General features: G+C 48.6%; 1 protein-coding gene across 1 annotated transcript in view; it reads right to left on the reverse strand.

The window, feature by feature from the left end:
- Positions 1-6992: 6992 nt before the first annotated feature.
- Positions 6993-21785, reverse strand: part of LOC140418071 (uncharacterized) — a 41218-nt gene continuing 26425 nt past the window's right edge. The window contains exon 4 of the mRNA XM_072501496.1: positions 6993-12700. Within this exon, the coding sequence (XP_072357597.1) occupies positions 11577-12700 (1124 nt within the window). The 3' untranslated portion in view covers positions 6993-11576. The remainder of the gene's footprint in view (positions 12701-21785) is intronic.

Raw genomic sequence — 21785 nt, forward strand, 5'->3', positions numbered from 1 at the left:
GAGGGAGATTCTAATACCCCTTCTGGCTGTGACTGCAGCTATCCAGCTCTGAAAACGAAACTAAAACACACCCTGCAGCAAACAGCCTAAAATGAAAGTAAAAAGCTGACAGACGGCCCAGGTCCACCCACTCTGACATCACTGCAGTAATAAACGCCCATTTCTTAAAGGTACTCTCACTACAGATATTTATACACACACCCATTTATATACACCCGTTTCTTAAAGATACTCGCACATGACAACAAACATAAAGACACCACACAGCTACAGTAATCTATGTATGACACTTAATGAATTCCCCCTTAACTGTTCCAATTCAATAACAAAATCCAATTAAATCAAACCCCTTTTCAAGGCCGTGGCCCAGCACACTGTATTCTCACTTGAATGGGACTTTTTTACAGGCTCCAACGAGGGCTCTTAGTTGGGCTTGTTGGGCAGATGCCCCTGCCAGGAGACTTCCACTGGCAACCACAGAATGTACGCTGGTCACAGCCCAACCTGCTTTTCCGACTCCATTCTCAACGAATGAGAATCCATCTGTATGCAGAATGGTGTCCGGGTTTTCCAAAGCCATTTCCTGGGTTCCGCTAATTACTTCCATCTCCTCCACCAGATCAACACAATCATGGAAGGCTTCTTCTTCTTCAACTTCTGGGAGCATAGTAGCTGGATTTACTGGACAGGCCTTGTAGATTTCAATGCTAGGAGCCTCCAACACCGTAGTCCACCTTGGCGCCGTGATGGATCTCTGTGTCTATTCGGAACCCTGGATATGCGTTATCCCTTCTTAGTTCCCAAATAACAGATATTCCAGACTGCGATATTGGTAAAGTTATTTGAAACTTTAGTCGTCAGCTTTAGTGTCTACTGGTACAATCAATTTTCAATACAAAATTTAGGAAGTTTCAACTAGCCCTGCAACAAGCTAGTCAGATTGATTATAGTTAGCAAATACACTGGTTGAGTTCTAACATACAACTCGGTAATTCTTCAAATCACACTATTAAATGAGTGATTTAAACAAAAGAAAAATGGCGATTTAGCAGAAGCAAGCAGAGCCTAGGTTTGAGAACGTGATAAGATTGATTCCGGAATAGAAAAGAATGTTTTCTCATCCCGACAACTGATCTTTCCTAGTGTTGCCCTCTTTACAGCTGTGATTGGCTTTAACTAATTTATAATCCACTCAATTTGACTAAACTGCCTGTCTATGAATTTAAGAGATAAATGTCTTTGTGTGATTTTCTATTTTTCCATAACCTGGCTTGCCAATTATGCCTGTAACATTAATTAGATTAAACACAAGTTTTTGAAATGTCACCGTGACCCTGGCTGACTGTTACCATGGAAACGGATCTTGCCCAGGCCTGGGAAGGCATGCGAGTCTCATTTCACTGGCCTTGAATTGTCTAGCTGTTCCAAGCAACTTGCAAAATGTGAGAATGGAGTGTCTTATCTGATCAGGTCACAGCTAGTCAGCTTTTCCCCACTCTCGTGGTTAATATATTTATTTAGTTAATTACTCTGAAGGATTTAAGGACTTTTCCAACCAGGATTTCTTCATTAAACCTTTTATCTATCTTATCTATAGCTAACCAGAAAATCTGATTTCTATCACACCGTCACCTATGACACTCGGTTCATGGATAATACAGTACGGACTGCATGGGGACATTTAATAATCAATCTCTGGTCCAGTACTATGCTTGTGGGTGCCATTATGGCCATACACGTGGCCTGTATTGCCCTTAGGCAAGCTCCCCATCCTTGTGCCACATTGTCCAACCTCCCCGAGTAGTACCCCATTGGCCTCAAGTCGACCGCCATGATCTTGGGTGAGTACACTTGTCATGTACCCCTCTTGTTCATGGACAAAGAGAGTGAAGGGTCTTCCATTGTCTGGGATCCCCAAGGCTGGTGCAGTACGCAAGGCTTGTTTAAGTTGGTCAAATGCTCATTCCTGCTCCTTATTCAATTCTATCCTTTCCTTTGAGTTGTCTCCTCGACAGGTCTGTCACGGGTTGTCCCAGTTGGGTATATGAACCCACCCAACATCAGTTGTAGTTACAGAGGCCCAAGAAAGCTCGTAACTCTCGGACTGTGTTGGGCTGTTTGGGTAATGATGAGGTACTGCTTGGTACAAAGGGGGTGGGGTTCCAGTGAATGTGACCGGGTCTATTTGTAACAGGCCACAATCATTTTTGTCTTTTGCTCAAATTGGATGTTCCTTTAGTTCATCCTTCTTGAGGGGCCGAATATTCCAGATGGCCTTTCCTTTGGAAAAACACAGAGACGAGTCCACCTGTGAGAGTCCGCCCATAACTAGCAGTGCTTGGGACACAGGTCCCACCCACACAGGTGTCTCAATTTGGTGTGGCCCCAAGTCTATGATGGCAGGTATCGTCTCAAACATGGGCATCGGTCTTCCTGTTGCCTCTCTATGTAGCATTTTAGTGCCTGACAAGGGAATCCAGGGAAGCTGTTTCCGAGGTATACATGTTAATTCGGCTGCGGAATCTATTCAACAGTCCACTGATTCTTCACCTACCCTCGCGTGGATATGTCGCCCGTCAGCCTTGTTGCTCTTTTTAGCCTTAGTTTATTAGCTCTGATTACGTCACCTTTGCTCACGAGTCGCCAGGTATCTTTCTGATACCGCCATGTGGTTCAAGTTCAAGTTATGATTAATAAGTCAGCACACCGCTTAGTAAGATTGAAATCAACGGTCATTTATTATATACAACAAGTAATGTTTACACAATAATCCTACTATCTATATCATAAACCTATCACTACTGGCCAATACTTAACTTTAGGAGGAGCCCACCAGGTCAGGGAAACGAATGGCTTATCGAATCGGATCTGGCCCGCGGGATTCAAAAGGCTAATACAGGTCGATGCTAGGAGTCTTTATCGGATAGCGATCACTGGATTCAAACTTACAGTTGCCGGTTGATGTTCTTGCGAAGGTCTCGAGCAGGCGAAGAAGGGAGAGAGAGAGAGATCTGAACTTGGCCCCATACTTTATAGGGCCCAGGGGCTTCCCGCCTCTCGGGGCGGCCCTTGACCTTGAGTCCCAAGTGATTGGACTTGTTCCAATTGCGAGGCGATTCCCCGATCGGGGGGTGGTCGGTCACCTGCCTTTGTTTCGGCCACTGCAGGCGCCGACAGGTCTGGCCCGGTATTCAATTGCTAATATGTTGCAATTGTTCCCGGGGATAGCCGATTAAACTGCAGATGTCTGGGTTGATGGGCTGCTAATAGTCCTGAGTGTAACTGCAGATGTCTGGGTTGATGGGCTGTTAATAGTCCTGAGTATCGATCTGGGCCGACTTCCCCAGAGCCGAATATGATATTCTGCCTGCAGCTGTCCGTTTGTGTCTTGTTACCTGCTTTTCCCATCAGCCTTTCCGGTTAGCCATTTTAAATCGGGTTTTGGCCAAATTAATCGGGAAGCAGCCATTTTACGTGGCTACAGCCTGTTGTTGCAGGAGGGCCAAGGGGGTAATGCGAGGGGAGGGTCTACTTGTTTTTTGCCACCTGCAGGTTGTCTCTTGCTGGCGGGCTAAGAATTGGTCCTCTAATCCATCAGGGCCGTCCTTCTCACTCTTCCCATTACTGATATGGCCCCCCCCTTTGCTCCTTCCCCTAGCATGGAACGTTTTGGCCCAATGTTTTTCCTTCCCGCAGTGATGACACCGCCCTGGGCATCAGTCATTAGATGATCGCACAGTCACTTGTGCTGTCCTGACATTTGCGGTCATGTCCCATTCCGTTTTTCTAAAAAGTATTTTTGTTAAAGTTTTGCAGAATTTTTCATAATATAACAGTAGTAACAATAATAACAAAACAAACTAGAGTAAATATTAACATAGTGCAAAAAGAGAATATACAATAACAATGAAATAGACATTACCCCACGCGACTCAGTCTTCCCACACCATCCCAATGAAGCACTCACCCCCCCCACGGATTGCTGCTGCTGTCATGTCCCATTCCAATCGGCTAAGATAGGTAACGGGGTGAGTGAAGTCAGTACTCTCTGTATCCCAATCGGGCTTATTTATTCTCAATGTTTTGGACAATTCTGGTTTCAGACCGGCCACAAAGGCACCAAACTACTTTCGTCTATATTTTCAGCTGTCACCTCTCTGATGCCTGAGTGTTCGAGCCACATTTTTCTAAATTGCTCTTCATAGTCAGGTACTTCCTCACTTGCTTTCTGTTGGCAGGCAGCAATCTTTCCCCGGTCTGTCTTGCGCAGGGTATATGCCATGTACCACGTCCTTACTTGATCCCAGCCTTCCGCCAGATTCTGCCCATCCTGACCCAATCATGTCTGTACTTTCTGTAACAATTCACCACCCTTACCCTCGAGGACGACATAACTGAGAATCAGGACTGCATCCATAGGGCGGAGTCCAGAGATTCCTTGGTGAGGCATCCCTAGTCTTGGTTCCACTCTTTTTGGGATGAGGCATCTCTTGTGACCACATATCAACCTTCTCTGGGTCTGCTGGCTTGTGAGAGTGGTGTGTTTTATAGGTTATGCGTCTGACGAAGTCTTGGAAGAACCAGAGGAAATAGTTAGAGTGCCCGCTGGTGAGATTCGGAGACAATTGCCGATTAGGAAGATACCAAACCCGGACGCGGTGACTGCCGGGGCGCAACCCACGATAGACGTTTACTTCCCATGGACACCCAGTGAGATGATGGCTATTATGGCTACAATCCCAGGTAGAAAAAAATCTCCTGCTGCTTTCGTGGATTCCTTGAGAACTACCATCTCAATTTATCAAGCTGATTCGAGGGACCTCTGGGCCCTAGTCCAGCAGGTTTTAACCCCAGCAGAGTACCGCAATTATCTTAATCACTTGAATTATGCTAGCCATACCGCACTTCAGCAAGCCCATGCGTTAGACAACGATAGACGGACACAGACCCTGAATGCGTTGAATAGCACATTTCAAAAGCCCATAAATATTTCTGCTATCTTAGACCTAAAACCTAAGAAGACTGAAGAGCCAGAGGAATTTCTGGAGCGTTTTAATGAAATCTACCGTGGGCAGTCAGGCGACTTGCCATATCAAAATGGTCAGAATTTCCTCTGGCTCTTCAGTCTTCTTAGGGAGAGGCCATTCACCTGTTTGGAATGTGGGAAGGGATTTAATGATTTGTCACGTCTTTGATGATATCCCCGATAGTTCATCTTTGGTTTCTACCCTGGTATCTTTTCGTGATCGAGTTTTTACCGGAATAACATGGGCAGGGGACGGTCTCTCGTCCTCCTCACTACAACTCTCCACACCTGAAGACGGCGAAGAGTCATCCTGCCCGCACTGTCGGATTTGATGACTGTTAACCCATGCCTGAAGGCCTTGCCAATGACACGCGTAAGGGTGGTGAGGGCGAAGTTCTGGGCTTTGGGGTGTATTTAAGGACCGTGTTTTCGTCTGTTAATTTTTGGCATTTATGCTTCTCCTCCTTTAAGGACGCACAGACGGCAGCCAATTAATTGGTCCTGCAAACCTTCAGTTTTGCGGTCTGATTCTGACCGATGTGTGTTCTCATTCCTCTGTCTGATTTGGCTCATCACGGAGTGACCAGCGGATGCAGTCCCTACCGGATGACCTTTTTGCTTTTCTCCAGGCTCTCCAATGTCGTCTAAGGTCTACTGTTCCTTAGAGACTCCATATTTGTGTTCAATTTCCATAAATGTTTTTTGAAGGTCAAATTGTTGTTCCAATTAAATTCTCTTACTTGTCGCATCATTTCTGCTTCAGTCACATCAGGAGGAGCCCTACCACCTTTCATGGTGATGGGAAGGTCTCCTTTTGTCACGTTATGCAGCTCTGGACTCCCAGAACGTGGGGTCTCCAGGCCGTTAGGCCACTGTGGGTCGGTTATGTGGTGCGCACCGAGAAATGGTTCTGGAGCCGATAGGGGCGACAAGTCTCAGGTTCTTTAAGGATTATGCACAACCGAGGGACTAAAGGGCCGCTGAGGGTGTTAAAGGTTGGCCTTACCTTAACACCTGTAGACCAGTCGTCAGACTTGGGTGGTAATCCTGCCAACTACGCCAGATTGTTATATTCACGAGACTTGAGCCGGAGATGAGATACAATCGTACAAAATTTTATTCCGTCTTCAACGTTACATACTGGTGTCACTTCTTTCTCTACAATGCTACAGCTTTTATAACTTCTTTCAAAAGCAGGGCAGTGAGAATGTCAGTTCCTTACACGGACTGGTTGTAATATGCCGCAGTGGGACGTTAAGGGTGGCACGGTAGCATAGTTGTTAGCACAGTTGCTTCACAGCTCCAGAATCCCAGGTTCGATTCCGGCTTGGGTCACTGTCTGTGCGGAGTCTGCACGTCCTCCCAGTGTGTGCGTGGGTTTCCTCCGGGTGCTCCGGTTTCCTCCCACAGCCCAAAGATGTGCAGGTTAGGTGGATTGGCCATGCTAAATTGCCCTTAAGTGTCCAAAAACATTGGGTGGAGTTACTGGGTTACGAGGCTGGGGTGGAAGTGTGGGTTTGGGTAAGGTGCTCTTTCCAAGGGCCGGTGCAGATTCGAGTGGCTTCCTTCTGCACTGCAAATTCTATGATTCTATGTTACCCCCACTGATTGGGTTTATGTCTTATCCACAGACAACCTATTGTGTTTTTGGTGACGTTAGTTACTGAGTAACTGAACTTGTGTTGTTTTTCATGTGTACTTTAACTTAGTTCCACAACATCTGCTGCTGACCACAGCAGTTGTATACATTCATAACCATTTATTCCGAGGAATTGTACGTTGAACTACCTGCAGGTGAATGATACGGGGGAGGTCTCAGCAGCGGTGGTCTGGGAAGCGCTGAAGGCGGTGGTGAGAGGGGAGCTGATTTCAATCCGGGCTCACAGGGACAGGGCGGATAGGGCAGAGCCGGACTGTGAAAGTCAATATTTTCCCGCTTCTGCACTAGAAAAATTTGACACACTCGTTAAGACAGAATAACAAGCTTTATTTTCGAAAACAACTGCTTGCAGTAATGGCTGAAACTTGAAGTCAGAGGGCAGTCAACAAAACTGCTGAGACTTTCACAAGTTCCGCGCTTTGCGGAGAATTAGCTTAATATTTATACATCAACTTTATCAAGATTGTGTGACAACAGTACGGTCAGGTGTTTGATCGGAAATACAAACGGAAGTAAAGACCAGACCATGTTTGGTCATATCACTGATACCATTATTTAGTCCTCGGAGGGAACATTGAAAGGTCAGAATAGACTTGTTTCTTCCTGAATTATCTTTGTTTTAAATTCCGCCGGCCCTGGGTTATGACGAGTTAGTTTTATCAGGAGTTGCCGAGGTCGGGTGTTTTGGAATGGCTCGACCTTCGCTGATCTTTTCAGACTTCAAGTTATGCAGAGTTGGCCTATGGCCATACAGCTCTGAACATGGTTAGGGCAGCATTTTTTACCTGGGCCTGGGGAGCTGGAATGAGTAGTTTCAGTCTATCTGGTATTATCTCAAACCTTTTGGCCAGTCTTCCCATTGACCAGTTTTCCCATCATGCCATTACTTAATTCGTACCATATCACAGGACCGACTGATAAAAGAGATTCTACAAGTTGATAGGAGGTATGCGGAGGCTCCAGAGGCAGGGCTGTTAAGGGAACGCCGGAGGTTACAGGCGGAATTTGGCATGCTTACCACAGGGAGGGCAGTGGAGCAGCTCAGAAAGATGAGGGGAGCGATTTACGAGTACGGTGAGAAGGCCAGCAGGATGCTTGCGCAGCAGCTCAGAAAGAGGGAGGCAGCTAGAGAAATAGGGAAAATTATTGACAGGGATGGGAACTTAGTTGGGGACTCGGCAGGGGTGAGCAAGGCCTTCTGGGACTTTTATAACAGGTTGTACAGGTCGGAACCCCCTGCGGGGCCGGAGGGGATGAGGCACTTCCTGGAGGGACTGACTTTCCCGAGGGTGGATGGGGAGCTGGTAGAAGGGCTGGGGGCCCTGATTGGGCTGGAGGAGATAGTGGAGGGCTTGAAGGCCATGCAGTCGGGTAAGGCCCCGGGACCGGATGGGTACCCAGTGGAGTTCTGCAAAATATTCTCTGGGATATTGGGACCGGTGCTGATGAAGGTCTTCAACGAGGAAAGGGAAAGGAGGGTTCTGCCCCAGACGATGTCACAGGCCACAATTTCGCGTATCCTGAAACGGGACAAGAACCGGAGCTATGTGGGTCTTACAGGCTGATTTCCTTGTTGAGCGTAGATGCCAAACTGCTGGCCCGAATTTTGTCCTCCAGGATTGAGGACTGTGTACCGGACGTTATTGTGGAGGGTCAGACGGGGTTCGTTAAGGGCAGGCAGGTGGCCAATGTAAGAAGGCTGTTAAATGTGATCATGATACCCCCGGAAGGGAGGTTGAGGTGGTGGTCGCGATGGATGCGGAGAAAGCCTTTGACCGGGTTGAGTGGGATTATTTATGGGAGGTGCTGGAGCGGTTCGGATTTGGGAGGGGCTTTATTGACTGGGTTAGGTTGCTGTACCGGGCTCCGGTTGCAAGTATACGGACGAACAGGACTTGGGAATATTTCAGACTGCACCAGGGGACAAGACAGGGATGCCCCCTCTCCCCACTGCTGTTTGTGCTGGCCATAGAGCCGCTGGCAATTGCTCTGAGGGCCTCAAGGGGCTGGTCCGGGGTGGGGGGGAGCACAGGGTCTCGCTGTATGCGGATGACCTGCTTTTGTATGTCTCAGACCCAATGGAGGGGATGGAAGAAATTATGGGAATTTTAGGGGAATTTGGCCAGTTTTCGGGGTGTAAGCTCAATATGGGGACGAGCAAGATGTTTGTGGTCCAGGTGAGGGTCAGGAAAGGCGACTGGGAAAACTGCCGTTCAGAGTGATAGAGGACATTTCAGGTACCTAGGTATCCAAGTGGCGAGGGATTGGAACAGGTTTCATCTGGTGGACCAGATGAAGGAGGATTTCCGGAGATGGGATGCGCTCCCGTTGTCTCTGGCAGGCAGAGTTCAAACGGTAAAAATCACAGTTCGCCCAAGATTCCTATTCGTTTTTCAATGCCTCCCCATCTTCATCCAGTGGTCCTTTTTTAAGCGGGTCAATAAAGTTATTGTGGGCTTTGTGTGGGGGGGCAAGTCCCCACGAGTGACGAGGGCAATGCTCGAGCGGAGTCGGGGGGGATGGTGGGCTGGCGTTGCCGAATTTTAGCAATTATTACTGGGCGGCTAATATAGCAAAGGTGAGGAGGTGGCTGGTGGGGGGTGAGCCGGCGTGGGTGCGCATGGAGGCGGCTTCATGTAAGGGCACAAGTCTGGGGGCGTTGGTAACAGCGCCTCTGCTGTTCCCGCCGGTGCAGTACTCCACCAGTCCAGTGATGGTGGCAGCCCTGAGAGTCTGGGGGCAGTGGAGGAGACATGTGGGAGCAGAAGGGGCATCGGTCTGGTCCCCAATCTGCGATAATCACCGGTTCGCCCCGGGGAGGGTGGACGGGGGGGTTCCAAATTTGGCGGAGAGCGGGGATCGAGAGGATGGGGGACTTGTTTATAGAGGGGAGCTTCCCGAGTATGAGGGCGCTGGAGGAGAAGTTTACATTGGCGGGGGGAAATGAATTTCGATATCTGCAGGTGCGGGACTTTTTGCGGAAGCAGGTACCAACCTGCCGCTAAGGGGGATTCAGGATAGGGTGGTTTCTAGAGGATGGATAGGAGAGGGGAGCGTCTCAGGCATATATGAAGAGCTTATGGGATCAGAGGAGACGCAGACAGAGGAGCTGAAGCAAAAGTGGGAGAAGGAGTTGGGGGGAGAGTTAGAGGAGGGCCTCTGGGCGGACGCATTAGGAAGGGTCAATACTACCGCAACATGTGCCCGGCTCAGCCTGATCCAATTTAAGGTCGTTCACCAGCTCACATGACAGTGGCCCGGATGAGCAGATTCTTTGGGGTGAAAACAGGTGTGTGAAATGTGCGGGGGGCCCTGCGAACCATGTCCACATGTTCTGGACATGTCCAAAGCTGAGTGGATTTTGGCAGGGGTTTGCCGATGCCATGTCCATGGTATTAAATACGAGGGTGGCAATGAGTCCAGAGGTGGCGATTTCTGGGGTGTCGCAGGATCCGGGAATCCAGGAGGAGAAAGAGGCAGATGTTCTGGCCTTTGCTTCCCTGGTAGTCCGGAGGCGGATATTACTGGCATGGAGGGACTCGAAGCCCCGAAATCAGAGACCTGGCTGTCGGACATGGCTGGCTTCCTCTGCCTGGAGAAAATTAAGTTCGCCTTGAGAGGGTCTCTGTTAGGGTTTGCCCGGAGGTGGCAACCATTTGTCGACTTCTTTGCAGAGAATTAATCGTCAGCAGAAAGGGGGGGGGTTAGGCTAGTGTAGATTAGGGGGGTAAGTAATTGTAGGACCTGTGGGAGTTGGAGGCGGTATCTGCACTAGGTTAATATTTTCCTTGTTATGTACATTGTTTAATTTGTTGCTGTTACATTGCCAAAGAAATACCTCAATTAAATGTTTATTTCAAAAAATAACCATCTATTCCGACAATAATAACCATCTACTCCTACAAAGTCTAAAGATGACCATGAGCCCATTATCGATTGCCGTAAAAATCCATCTGGTTCACCAATGTCCTTTAGGAAAGGAAATCTGTTCTCGTTAAGGTCCTACACAGATAGCAATATAGTTTACTCTCAACTGTCCCCTCAAAGCCAATTAGGGATAAATGCTGGTGCAGTGGGTTAGCACTGCGGCCTCACGGCGCCAATGTCCCAGGTTCGATCCCGGCTCCGGGTCACTGTCCATGTGGAGTTTGCACATTCTCACCGTGTTTGCGAGGGTTTCGCCCCCACAACCCAAAGATGTGCAGGGTAGGTGGACTGGCCACGCTAAATTGGAAAAAGTTAATTGGGTACTCTAAATTCATAAAGAAAAATAGAAAAATAAATAGATAAATTAGGGATAAATGCTGGCCCAGTCTGCAACATCCACATCCCATGAACACATTTTTGAAAAAGAGATTTGATGAGAAATCTCTTTCCCCAGCGAGTGGTGAGAATGTGGAACTCGCTACCACAGCGGGTGGTTGAGGTGAACAGCATGAATACATTGAAGGGAAAGCGAGATACATACATGAGGGAGAAAGGAATAGAAGGAGATGCTGATGGGGGAGATGAAGAGGGGTGGGTGGAGGCTCATGTGGAGCATCAATACTGACAGAGACCAATTGAGCCGACCGGCCTGGCCCTGTGCTGTAGACTCAATGGAACAGAGACAAATGTATTTATTTTAGATCTACCTGTAGTGGGGGAAAACACTATTTACTATCCAGGATAAAATACATGTCCTTCCTCAGCTTCTGTGGATCATCTCAGTGGAAATGTGCTCTCCCCGGCTCAAAGAGCATCAGCCACAGGAAGCAAAGTTGTGAGACCGGCCAGTCCAGCAGAAAGAAACCCTCCGACACCCCCAACTTCACCAAGTGTCAGAATGAACATGGTTCAGTCCTGGATGTGATTAACCGCAGCAATGAAAGCAGAAACCAACCCCTGTCATCACTTGTGAACTCGCTGGTGTCTGAGCAGGGTGGATGACTGAGTGAATCCCTTCCCACAGTCAGAGCAGATAAATGGTCTCTCTCCAGAGTGAATTCGCTGGTGTCTCACGAGGTTGGATGAATCTTGGAATCGCTTTCCACAGTCAGAGCAGGTGAATGGCCTCTCCCCTGTGTGAATTCGCTGGTGTTTCTGCAGAGTGGATGAATCTCTGAATCCCTTCCCACAATCAGAGCAGGCAAATGGTCTCTCTCCAGAGTGAATTCGCTGGTGTCTCACGAGGTTGGATGAATCTTGGAATCGCTTTCCACAGTCAGAGCAGGTGAACGGCCTCTCCCCTGTGTGAACTCGCTGGTGTCTCAGCAGGTTGGATGACGGAGTGAATCTCTTCCCACTCTCAGAGCGGGTGAATGGCCTCTCCCCAGTGTGAAGCCGCCTGTGTCTCAGCAGGTTGGATGACCATCGAAACCGTTTTGCGCAGTGAGAGCAGCTGAATTGTCTCTCCTCAGTGTGAATGCGCTGGTGTGTCAGCAGGTTGGATAACTGAGTGAATCCCTTCCCACACTGAGGGCAGGTAAACGGTCTCTCCCCGGTGTGAACTCGCTGGTGTGTCAGCAAATCAGATAACTGAGTGAATCCCTTCCCACAGTCAGAGCACGTGAATGGCTTCTCCCCTGTGTGAACTCGCTGATGTGTCAGTAGGTTGGATAATTGAGTGAATCCCTTCCCACAGTCAGAGCACGTGAATGGCCTCTCTCCAGTGTGAACTCGCTGATGTATCAGCAGGGTGGATGAATGTTTGAATCCCTTCTCACACTGAGAGCAGGTGAACGGCCTCTCCCCGGTGTGAACTCGCTGGTGTGTCAGCAGGTGGGATGAATTTGTGAATCCCTTCCCACAGTCAGCGCAGGTAAACGGCCTCTCCCCAGTGTGACTACGGCAATGAATTTCCAACTTTGATGGGGTTACGAATCTCTTCCCACATTCCCCACATTTCCACGGTTTCCCCATGGTGCAAATCTCGTGTCTCTCTTGTGTACAACAATCAACTGACGTGTCCACACACAGAACATGTGAAGAGCCTTTCCCTGATCCAAAGGGTAATGTTTTTTCAAGCTGTGTAACTGATTAAAGCTGGACCACTCTCACTCTGGGAATATGTCCAGGTGCTTTTCCAGCTACAGGGGTGTCTAAAATCTTTTGATGTGTTTCTGGAACAGACCTCTGCATTCACCTGAGGAAGGAGCAGCGCTCCGAAAGCTAGTGACATCGAAACAAACCTGTTGGACTTTAACCTGGTGTTGTAAGACTTCGTACTAAAATCTTTTGAAGCAGACAAAATAGTCAAAAATTTCCCCTACATTTAACAGCTTATGATATTCAGGTCCTGATGAATTGTGTGACTCAGATCTTGGTGTGATCCTTGGTCTCAGTTTCCTGCCTGTAAATCGACGTTTTCTGTTATCCTGTAAATGGAGTTTACAAAAGACATCACTGTCAGTGCAGGATAGAAATTCAGAACAGGCAATTCTAGTTTCTTTGCAACATTCTTCCTTCTCGCATTCCCCAAAAGTTACAAATCTCCACCCCACCAACTCTCCGTCCAGCTTCATGCTCCGTACCTCATATACACCCTTCCAATTCTCCAGATGGAGTGATTCATGCTGATCCACAGATAATGGATCACTGCCTCTTGACTTGAAAATCTTAATGCAAGCTGTGAGTATATGTACTTTGTACACCATTTCTATATACACCATTAGCTATACAAAAAAAATACGATACATAGTACTGCATATCTTAATTAGGGATTTAGTGGGGCTATAATGGGGCCGTTTAACCATCCCCCTGCAGCCTTCTCTGCTCCAGAGAGAACAACTGCAGCCTCACCAGGCTCTCTTGGTGTTGGGTGGAGGTGTTGAGTTTGGGTAGGGTGCTCTTTCCAAGAGCCGGTGCAGACTCAAAGGGCCGAATGGCCTCCTTCTGCACTGTAAATTCAATGATAATCTATGATTAATCTAGGACAAAGGTTCGGCACAACATCGTGGGCCGAAGGGCCTGTTCTGTGCTGTATTTTCTATGTTCTATGTTCTATGTTCTTCATAGCTGAAATGCTCCAGCCCAGGCAACATGCTGGTGAATCTCCTCTGCACCCTTTCCAGTGCAATCACTTCCTTCCTATAGTGTGGTGACCAGAACTGTACACATTACTCTAGCTGTGGCCTAATGTGTGTTTTATACAGCTCTATCATAACCTACCCGTGCCTGCAGAGAATATTCATAAAGACCTGCCTTCTCAATCTTGCCCCCTGCCTGAGGTTTGGTTAAATCAGTGTTCTTCAAAGTCGGGGACGCGACACGCGGGTGGGTCGCTGGCGGGTGTCGGGAGGGTCGCGGAGCCGTTGTCCGCTGCGCTCCCGATCGTGCAAATCCCCGCACAGCAGCCGGCTTTTCATAACGCCGGCTGCAAGCGGCCGCGAACATGTTAAAAAAAAAAATTCGGCCGCATTGCGTAAATGCGCAGGCGCGCCGATAATCGGGCACACATGCGCAATGCGGCTGCTTTTTAAAAAACGGTTGCAGCTTTTTGTTTTACAAGTTCTGTATTGGTTTTTATTCATTTATTTTATTCATTTTATTTTTTTTACAAGTTCGGCGGGTTTTATTTATTGTTTTCATTTATTTTACTCATTTCTTTTTTTACGAGTTTGGGGGGGGGGTTTATTTGATAAAAGTTTACAGGACAAAAATTCAGAACTTTGGACAGATGGAGGCTCCATAATTTCTGACACCGGAAGGCTTCACCTTCATCCAACAGGTTCCAGTGGAGGAGCGTGTACGAGGGCCAAAGGGACCCAAAACCATTCCTCCATTTTTGTCAGCAGCAAACAAGGTAAGAGAAAATGGTGGGTCGCGCAGGTCGGCCGGCGTGGGTCGCGCAGGTCGGCCGGCGTGGGTCGTGAAGGTCGGCCGGCGTGGGTCGCGAAGGTCGGCAAGGTTGGGTCCCGAAGGTTGGCCAGTTGGTAAAAATAGGTCCCCGGAAAAAAATTTGAAGAACACTGGGTTAAATCACCACCAGTCAGCTCTCCCCCTCAAAGGGGAATGTCGCCTATGGTCATCTGGGACTATGGTGATGACATCTATCATAACCGACCGACTTTTATGTTCTGTGTCTTGGCTGATGAAAACAAGGATCCTATATGTCTTCTTATCCACCTAATTTATCTTTCCTGTCGTCATCGGAGTCCCAGACACATGCATCACATTGTTAACTTAGGTCTCTGCACTTCCTCGCATCCTACCATTCATTGCATATTCCCATGCTTTGTTAGTCCTCCCAAAATGCATCACCATTTTTTGGGCTAAATAAATTCCATTTGTCATTATTCTGCCCATCTAACCAGGCCGTCTAAATCGCTATTTTCCAAACCACCAATTTTTGTGGCATCAGCGAACTTACTGATCAGAACCGCATATTCACATTTAGATCATGAATGTACACAATATAAATTTGCTATCCCCTTAAATGTCAGCCACCTCCTGAGGAACCAGCCCTTTAATTGTGAACATTGGGAAAGAGACCATCCTTTTAGCCAGACAAATAAATGTGTCAAGCTGAGGGAGCAAAGGATGTCAATGTCTTTAAGAGAGAGAGAGAGAGAGACCTGGGCCAAGCTTTGCAGAGTCTGCACCCTCCCTGGATTCACTTCCTTTCCCTTTAGTTGCTGCAAGGCACCAATTAAAGGTGAGAATGAGAAAAGAAATGGAAAGGGGGGAGAAAAGAAAGAGTTTTACTCACAGATGTTGGAGACAAGAGGAGGTTTCAGTCTGTGTGAAGCTCGCTCTTCACACAAGGCCCGCGCTCTGATTGGCTGGGGGACAAGTCCTGCCGGTTTTGTACTTCTTCCCATTGGTCAATGCTTCAGCACCAAGGTGAAGGGGCGGGCTCTCCCCTGCATATGCGCACCTTCCCCTCTCCCTTGACCATGCGCAGTCCCGGGGAAGGGCCGATCACCGAGCGGCTTCTCGCTCTGGCCGTCAGCCGGTTGTCTGAGGGGGGAGCAAATGGTGGGGGGCGGGGCGCGTCCGTCGTGCACACTGGAACCCTGACGTCAGCGCGGAGTAGGGTGATTTCAATTGGCTGATTCAGGCAAGGCTGAATTATGACGTCATCGTGACGCAGAGGGGCGTTCTCAGCACACAGTCTCCCATTGGGAGCAATATCCCTAGTCACAGAAACAACTCACTGCGGATTGGACATCAGCCGAGTGCGGGTAAAGCCCGCCCCACTGTGGAGGACCGGAAGGGCGCTGGTCCTCCAGCCAATCAGAGTCTGGGTTTTGTGACAATGGCTGCACGGAACTACTTCCACTGCCTGCCCAGCAAAGCTGCTGCTTTTCTAACACTTTTATGGGCAGCACGGTTGCACAGTGGTTTGCACTGCTGCTTCATAGCTCCAGAGTCCCAGGTTCGATTCCTGGCTTGGGTCACTGACTGTGCGGCGTCTCCACATTCTCCCTGTGGCTGCGTGGGTTTCCTCCGGGTGCTCCCGTTTCATCCCACAAGTCCCGAAAGATGTGCTGTTTGGTAGTTTGGACATTCTGAATTCTCTGTGTACCCGAATAGGCGCTGGAATGTGGCGACTCGGGGCTATTCACAGTAACTTCATTGTAGTGTTAATGTAAGCCTACTTGTGACAATAAAGATTATTATTAAGGCAGTGCATCCCGGGAGAGTGAAGTCTACAATCTTTACTATTGGGGCAGCAAGGTAGCCTTGTGGATAGCACAATTGCTTCACAGCTCCAGGGTCCCAGGTTCGATTCCGGCTTGGGTCACTGTCTGTGCGGAGTCTGTACGTCCTCCCCGTGTGTGCGTGTGTTTCCTCCGGGTGCTCCCGGTTTCCTCCCACAGTCTAAAGATGTGCAGGTTAGGTGGATTGGCCATGATAAATTGCCCTTAGTGTCCAAAATTGCCCTTAGTGTTGGGTGGGGTTATGGGGATAGGGTGGAGGTGTTGACTTTGGGTAGGGTGCTCTTTCCAAGAGCCGGTGCAGACTCGATGGGCCGAATGGCCTCCTTCTGCACTGTAAATTCTATGATCTATGATAATAAAGTAGGATATGTCTCGGGTAAGTGTAGTTTGGATTGGATTTTGTTTATTGTCACGTGTACCAAGGTACAGCAAAAAGTATTTTTCTGCGAGCAGCTCAACAAATCATTAAGTACATGAAAAGAAAAGGAAATAAAAGGAAAATAAATAATACGGCAACACAAGGTATACAACATATCTACATAATACCGGTATCGGGTGAAGCATACAGGGGTGTAGTGTTGATGAGGTCAGTCCATAAGAGCGTCGTTTAGGAGTCTGGTTTTATCTGGTACCTCCTAGATATTTATGATTCTCCAGTAAAGTACATTTGTTATCTTTACTATTGTAATGGAATCTTTAAAGTTTTTATTCAACAATTTTTCAACGTTTTCACAATACAACACACAAACAGCCCCAAGCAACCCCTAAACAAACAAGACATTCCCCCCTCACCTCTTTCTCCACCCCCCCCCCCCCCCCAACAGTAATCAATTCCTGAAAATGCATGATAAAAAACCCCAGCAATTGTAGAACCTCTCCTTCAGCCCCCTCAGTTTGAACTTTATCTTCTCTAGGGTCAAAAACTCCAGTCGAACCCCGCCCTGCCACGTCGAGGCACAGGATGGAGACGCTGACCTCCACCCCAACAAAACCTACCTTTGAGCGATCAACAAGGCGAAGGCTAAGACATCTGCCCCCGCCCCCACCTGCAGATTGAGCTGGTCCGAAACTTTGAATATGGCTTCCAGGGGACCAGGCTTCACATTCACATGCCGGACCCTGAGATCGTCCTGAATACCAACCTCCAAAGATTTTCTAGTTTCGGACAGGACCAAAATGAGTGCACATGATTTGCAGGGCTCCTCGCACAACGCTCACAGGTATCCTCTACCCCCACAAACAGCCTGCTCATTCTTGGTTTAGTGAGGTGAGCCCTACATACTACCTTTAGCTGTATCAGCCCCAACCTCGAACAAGAAGTCGAGGCATTCATCTGTAGCACCTCACACCACAGCCCCTCTTCTAGTACCGTCCGCAGCTCCTTTTCCCATTTCATCTTAATCCCCTCCATGGACACCCCATCCTCCAGGATCCTCCCATAAATTGCCGAGACGACTCCCTTCTCCAGTTCCCCTGCTGACAACACTTTCTCCAACAACGAAGGAGCCGGCGGTACTGGGAAGGTCGGGAACACTTTCCTTGCAAAGACCCGCACCGACAATACCTCTCTCTCTGTGTCAATCCATATTTCTCTCCCAACTGTTCTTGACTCGCAAATCGTCCCCAAGAAACAAATCCTTAATTTCACTGACGGTCCCCTCAGGCAATCACATTTCTCAACTTAATGATACCCCTTCTTGCAGTTGTCCTTCTGTTAATTCTCTTTGTGCTTCTTTTGGTGCTCATCATGTGTAAATTGTGAAAATTACTCCCGCGGTCTCAAGCTAAAATAGACGCTTTCTGTATACATTTACAATTGTGAATGCTCCCAAGTATCCTTGGGGTGGAATGTGGGAAATGGGTTAATGACTCTGTTCACTGTGAGGATGCTGGGCAGCCTTCTATTGCCAGGATGTTTATGGGAACATGAGGCACCAGATGTTCAGACTCAGACGTTCTCATGTATCTTGCTGACTATTCCAACTGCTTATCTATTAGACTTGTTTACTTCACTGTATAAATATCAGGCCCTTTTGTTCGTTCGTGCGACTTCACCTCGTGACTAGAGCCAGGAACCGACTCTCGAAGCCGCCGTCAATGCAGGGATCCCCGAGGAGAAGGAGGGCGTGAGATTCTTGTTTTATATTCTTATATTATATTCTTATTTGTATTATTTTTTACTAATAAAGTAGAGTAGACGAACGTCGGTCGTTGTTCTCTTTATTACATTGTGTCCGAATCACAGAGAACCCTTGGAGTAATCCAAGACAGATGCAGAGATGCTTCAGCGGGATTTGGACACGTTGAGTGGGTATATGCATGGCAGAAGCAGTATAATGTGGATAAATGTGAGGCCTGCTTTGGTTGCAAAATTAGGAAGGCAGATTAGTATTTGAACGGGTGTAAATTGAGAGAGGATTGTATTGTATTTGTTTATTGTCATGTGTACCGAGAGACAGTGAAAAGTTCAGCTCAGACAGATCATTCCATACATGAAAAAAAATACACAGGGCAAACATAAACACACAATGTAAATACATAGACAAGGCATCGGGTGAAGCATACAGGAGGGTTGTCCTACTCAATAGAGACCATCTGTGAAGAGATCAGTTCAGTCCATAAGAGGGTCGATTTGGAGTCTGGTAACAGCGGGGAAGGAGCTGTTAGTGCGTGTTCTCAGACTTTTGTATCTCACTGCCCGATGGAAAAAATTGGAAGAGTGAATAACCCGGGTGGGAGGGGTCTTTGATTATGCTGCCGGCTTTCCCAAGGCAGCGGGAGGTGTAGAGAGTCAATGGATGGGAGGTGGGTTCACGTAATGGACTGGGCTGTCTTCACGACTCTGTACTTTCTTATGGTCTTGGGCGGGGCAGTTGCCATACCAGACTGTGATGCCGCCCGATAGGATGCTTTCCATGGTGCATCTGTAAAAGTTGGTGAGAGTCAATGTGGACATTGGCCGAATTTCTTTAGTTTCCTGAGGAAGTATAGGTGCTGTTGTGCTTTCTTAGCGTCAACGTGAGTGGACCAGGACAGATTGTTGGTGATGTGCACACCGAGGAATTTGAAGCTGTTAACCATCTCCACCTCGGCCCCGTTGATGCTGACAGGGGTGTGTACAGTACTTTGCTTCCTGAAGTCAATAATCAACTCCTTAGTTTTGCTGACATTGAGTTGAGATACGCCACCCCCCCTGATGAGTTGGTGGGTGCCTAAGTTCTGGATTTTTGCCATTGTTTTCTTGACAAACTCTGTGGGCGCCCCAGTTTGGGGGGGGTAAATATTTACCAGAACTACCGGGGCCACTTCCAAGGTCCCACTGGCCACTACGAATCATCCTCCTGGGTCCGTCACCATGCTCATCACTGTGAACGCTACAATTTTGTCACGTAGTACGGCACTATCCCACCCAGCTTTCCCTTACCCTCAGCCAATCCCGCTCTCAGGTGCGTCTCTTGTAAGAAGGCTACATCCACCCTCAGGCTTTTGAGATGGCGAAGACTATGAACCTTTTCACTGGCCTGTTGAGGCCCCTCACTGTCACCACCTGGGGTGGTTCCCCTGCCTTGGGCTGCTGCCGGAGCGACCTGTGGGCGCTGTCCACCTCTTGGGGGCTTGGCGAATCTTTGCTCCCCGACCAGCTTTCTGAGTGTCAATGCTACGTTATCTGTGCGGTTCCTCCGATCCGTGCCCGCCAGTAGCCCGTCGATCCGCAGGTCCTGCCGGCGGGACCTGTTTTCTTGGTCGTCAGCTCTTTCTTTCAGTATCTTCTGGGTCTTGACCAGCCTCGTCACCTCAGCTTTGAGCGCAGCGGACCGACCTCCGTTCTGTGGCGGCTTTTTATCGGTCCCGCACTGTTGTCCCTTGGGCCTCCAGCCTCCGCTCCACTCAGCCCCTTGCCTCCTTTATGGGGGCCATCGCGGTCCCTATTGCTGACCCCACTGCCGCCAAGAGGTCCTCCTTCGTCTCTCCCCTCTGCCTCTGGAGCTCAGTTGTGAGGAACTCCATCAACTTTTCCATCATTGCCGGGGTTTGCGCTGGTGATTCCATGGGGTCAGCCGTGGCCGCGTCTGGGCTGCCACGCGTGCTTCACTGCTCCAAGGTTGTGGTTTCCTTCTCCTTTCTTTCACTGCCTTTACAGCTGGATTTTAGTTGGCCCCGCAGTGGACGGAAGGGGGGGGGGGGGGGGGCGACGAGGCGCTAGTTTGGGAATGTTTTGCCCTTTTGGTGCCTGTATGGAGGAGTTGAAAGGTCAAAACGGAAGTTCCTAGACAAGAGCCACCTTTTGTGCAACTGCTCTGCACATGGCCGCCATTAGAAGTCCAACTTTCCCATTCTAACTATGTATTGTCCCTAGTGTCAGCCGTGGCTCAGTGGGCAGCTCTCTCACCTCTGAATCAGAAGGTTGTGGGTTCAAATCCCAGTCCAGGGATCTGAGGACCATCACACAATTACACACCCCAGCACTGAGGGAGTGCTGCACCGTCAAGAGTTTCCTTCTTTCAAATAAGATGTTAAACTGAGGCCCTGTCTGCCCCTCTCAGGTGGGTGTAAAAGTTCCCACAGCCACGATTTTGAAGAAGAGCAGGGGAGTTATCCCCGGTGTCCTGGTCAATATTTATCCCTCAATCAACATCACTAAAAACACATCATCTGCTCATTAGCACATTGCTGTGTGTGGGATCTTGCTGTGTGTAAATTGGCTGCTGCGTTTCCTACATTACAACAGTGACTACACTTCAAAAGTACTTCATTGACTGTAAAGCACTTTGGACGTCCTGGGTGGGATTCTCCGTTCTTGAGACGAAGTGTTGAAGCCGGGGCAGGATTCATGGACTTGCGACAGCAAAGCCAGTGCCAAACCTGGACGGAGTCAGCTACTGTTGAGGGGCCAGCACCACATGCAACACAATTCATTCCAATGAGAAATGGTGCGGGATTCGGCGGGTCCGTGATTGACAAGCTGCAGCCGCATATACACATTACAATCTCCACACACACTCAGTGGCCAGGCAGGAATGTTCCCTTCCAGTCGGGGGACACTTCAGCAGTCAAGGGCATTCAGCCTCTGATCTCCGGGTAAGCATTCTCCAAGGGGGCCTTCAGGACGTGCGACAACGCAGAATCGCCGAGCAGAAACTTATAGCCAAGTCCCGCACACAGGAGTGCGGCCTCAACCGGGACCTGGGATTCATGTCGCATTACATTCACCCCTCACCATCTGGCCTGCGAAATCCTACCAACTGTCCTGGCTTGAGCCAATTCACACCTCTTTAACCTGGGGTTACCCCTCTCTCCAGTTGCTCCGTCTGGATCTGTAAAGACTTAATTATCTGCAAAGACTCGCATTCAAAGTATCATCTTACAATATTGACTTTGTCTATATATGTTTCTGGAACCCACCTCTTCATTCACCTGAGGAAGGAGCAGTGCTCCGAAAGCTAGTGATTCGAAC

Source organism: Scyliorhinus torazame, chromosome 5 (assembly GCF_047496885.1).
Source record: "Scyliorhinus torazame isolate Kashiwa2021f chromosome 5, sScyTor2.1, whole genome shotgun sequence".
NCBI lineage: Eukaryota > Metazoa > Chordata > Chondrichthyes > Carcharhiniformes > Scyliorhinidae > Scyliorhinus > Scyliorhinus torazame.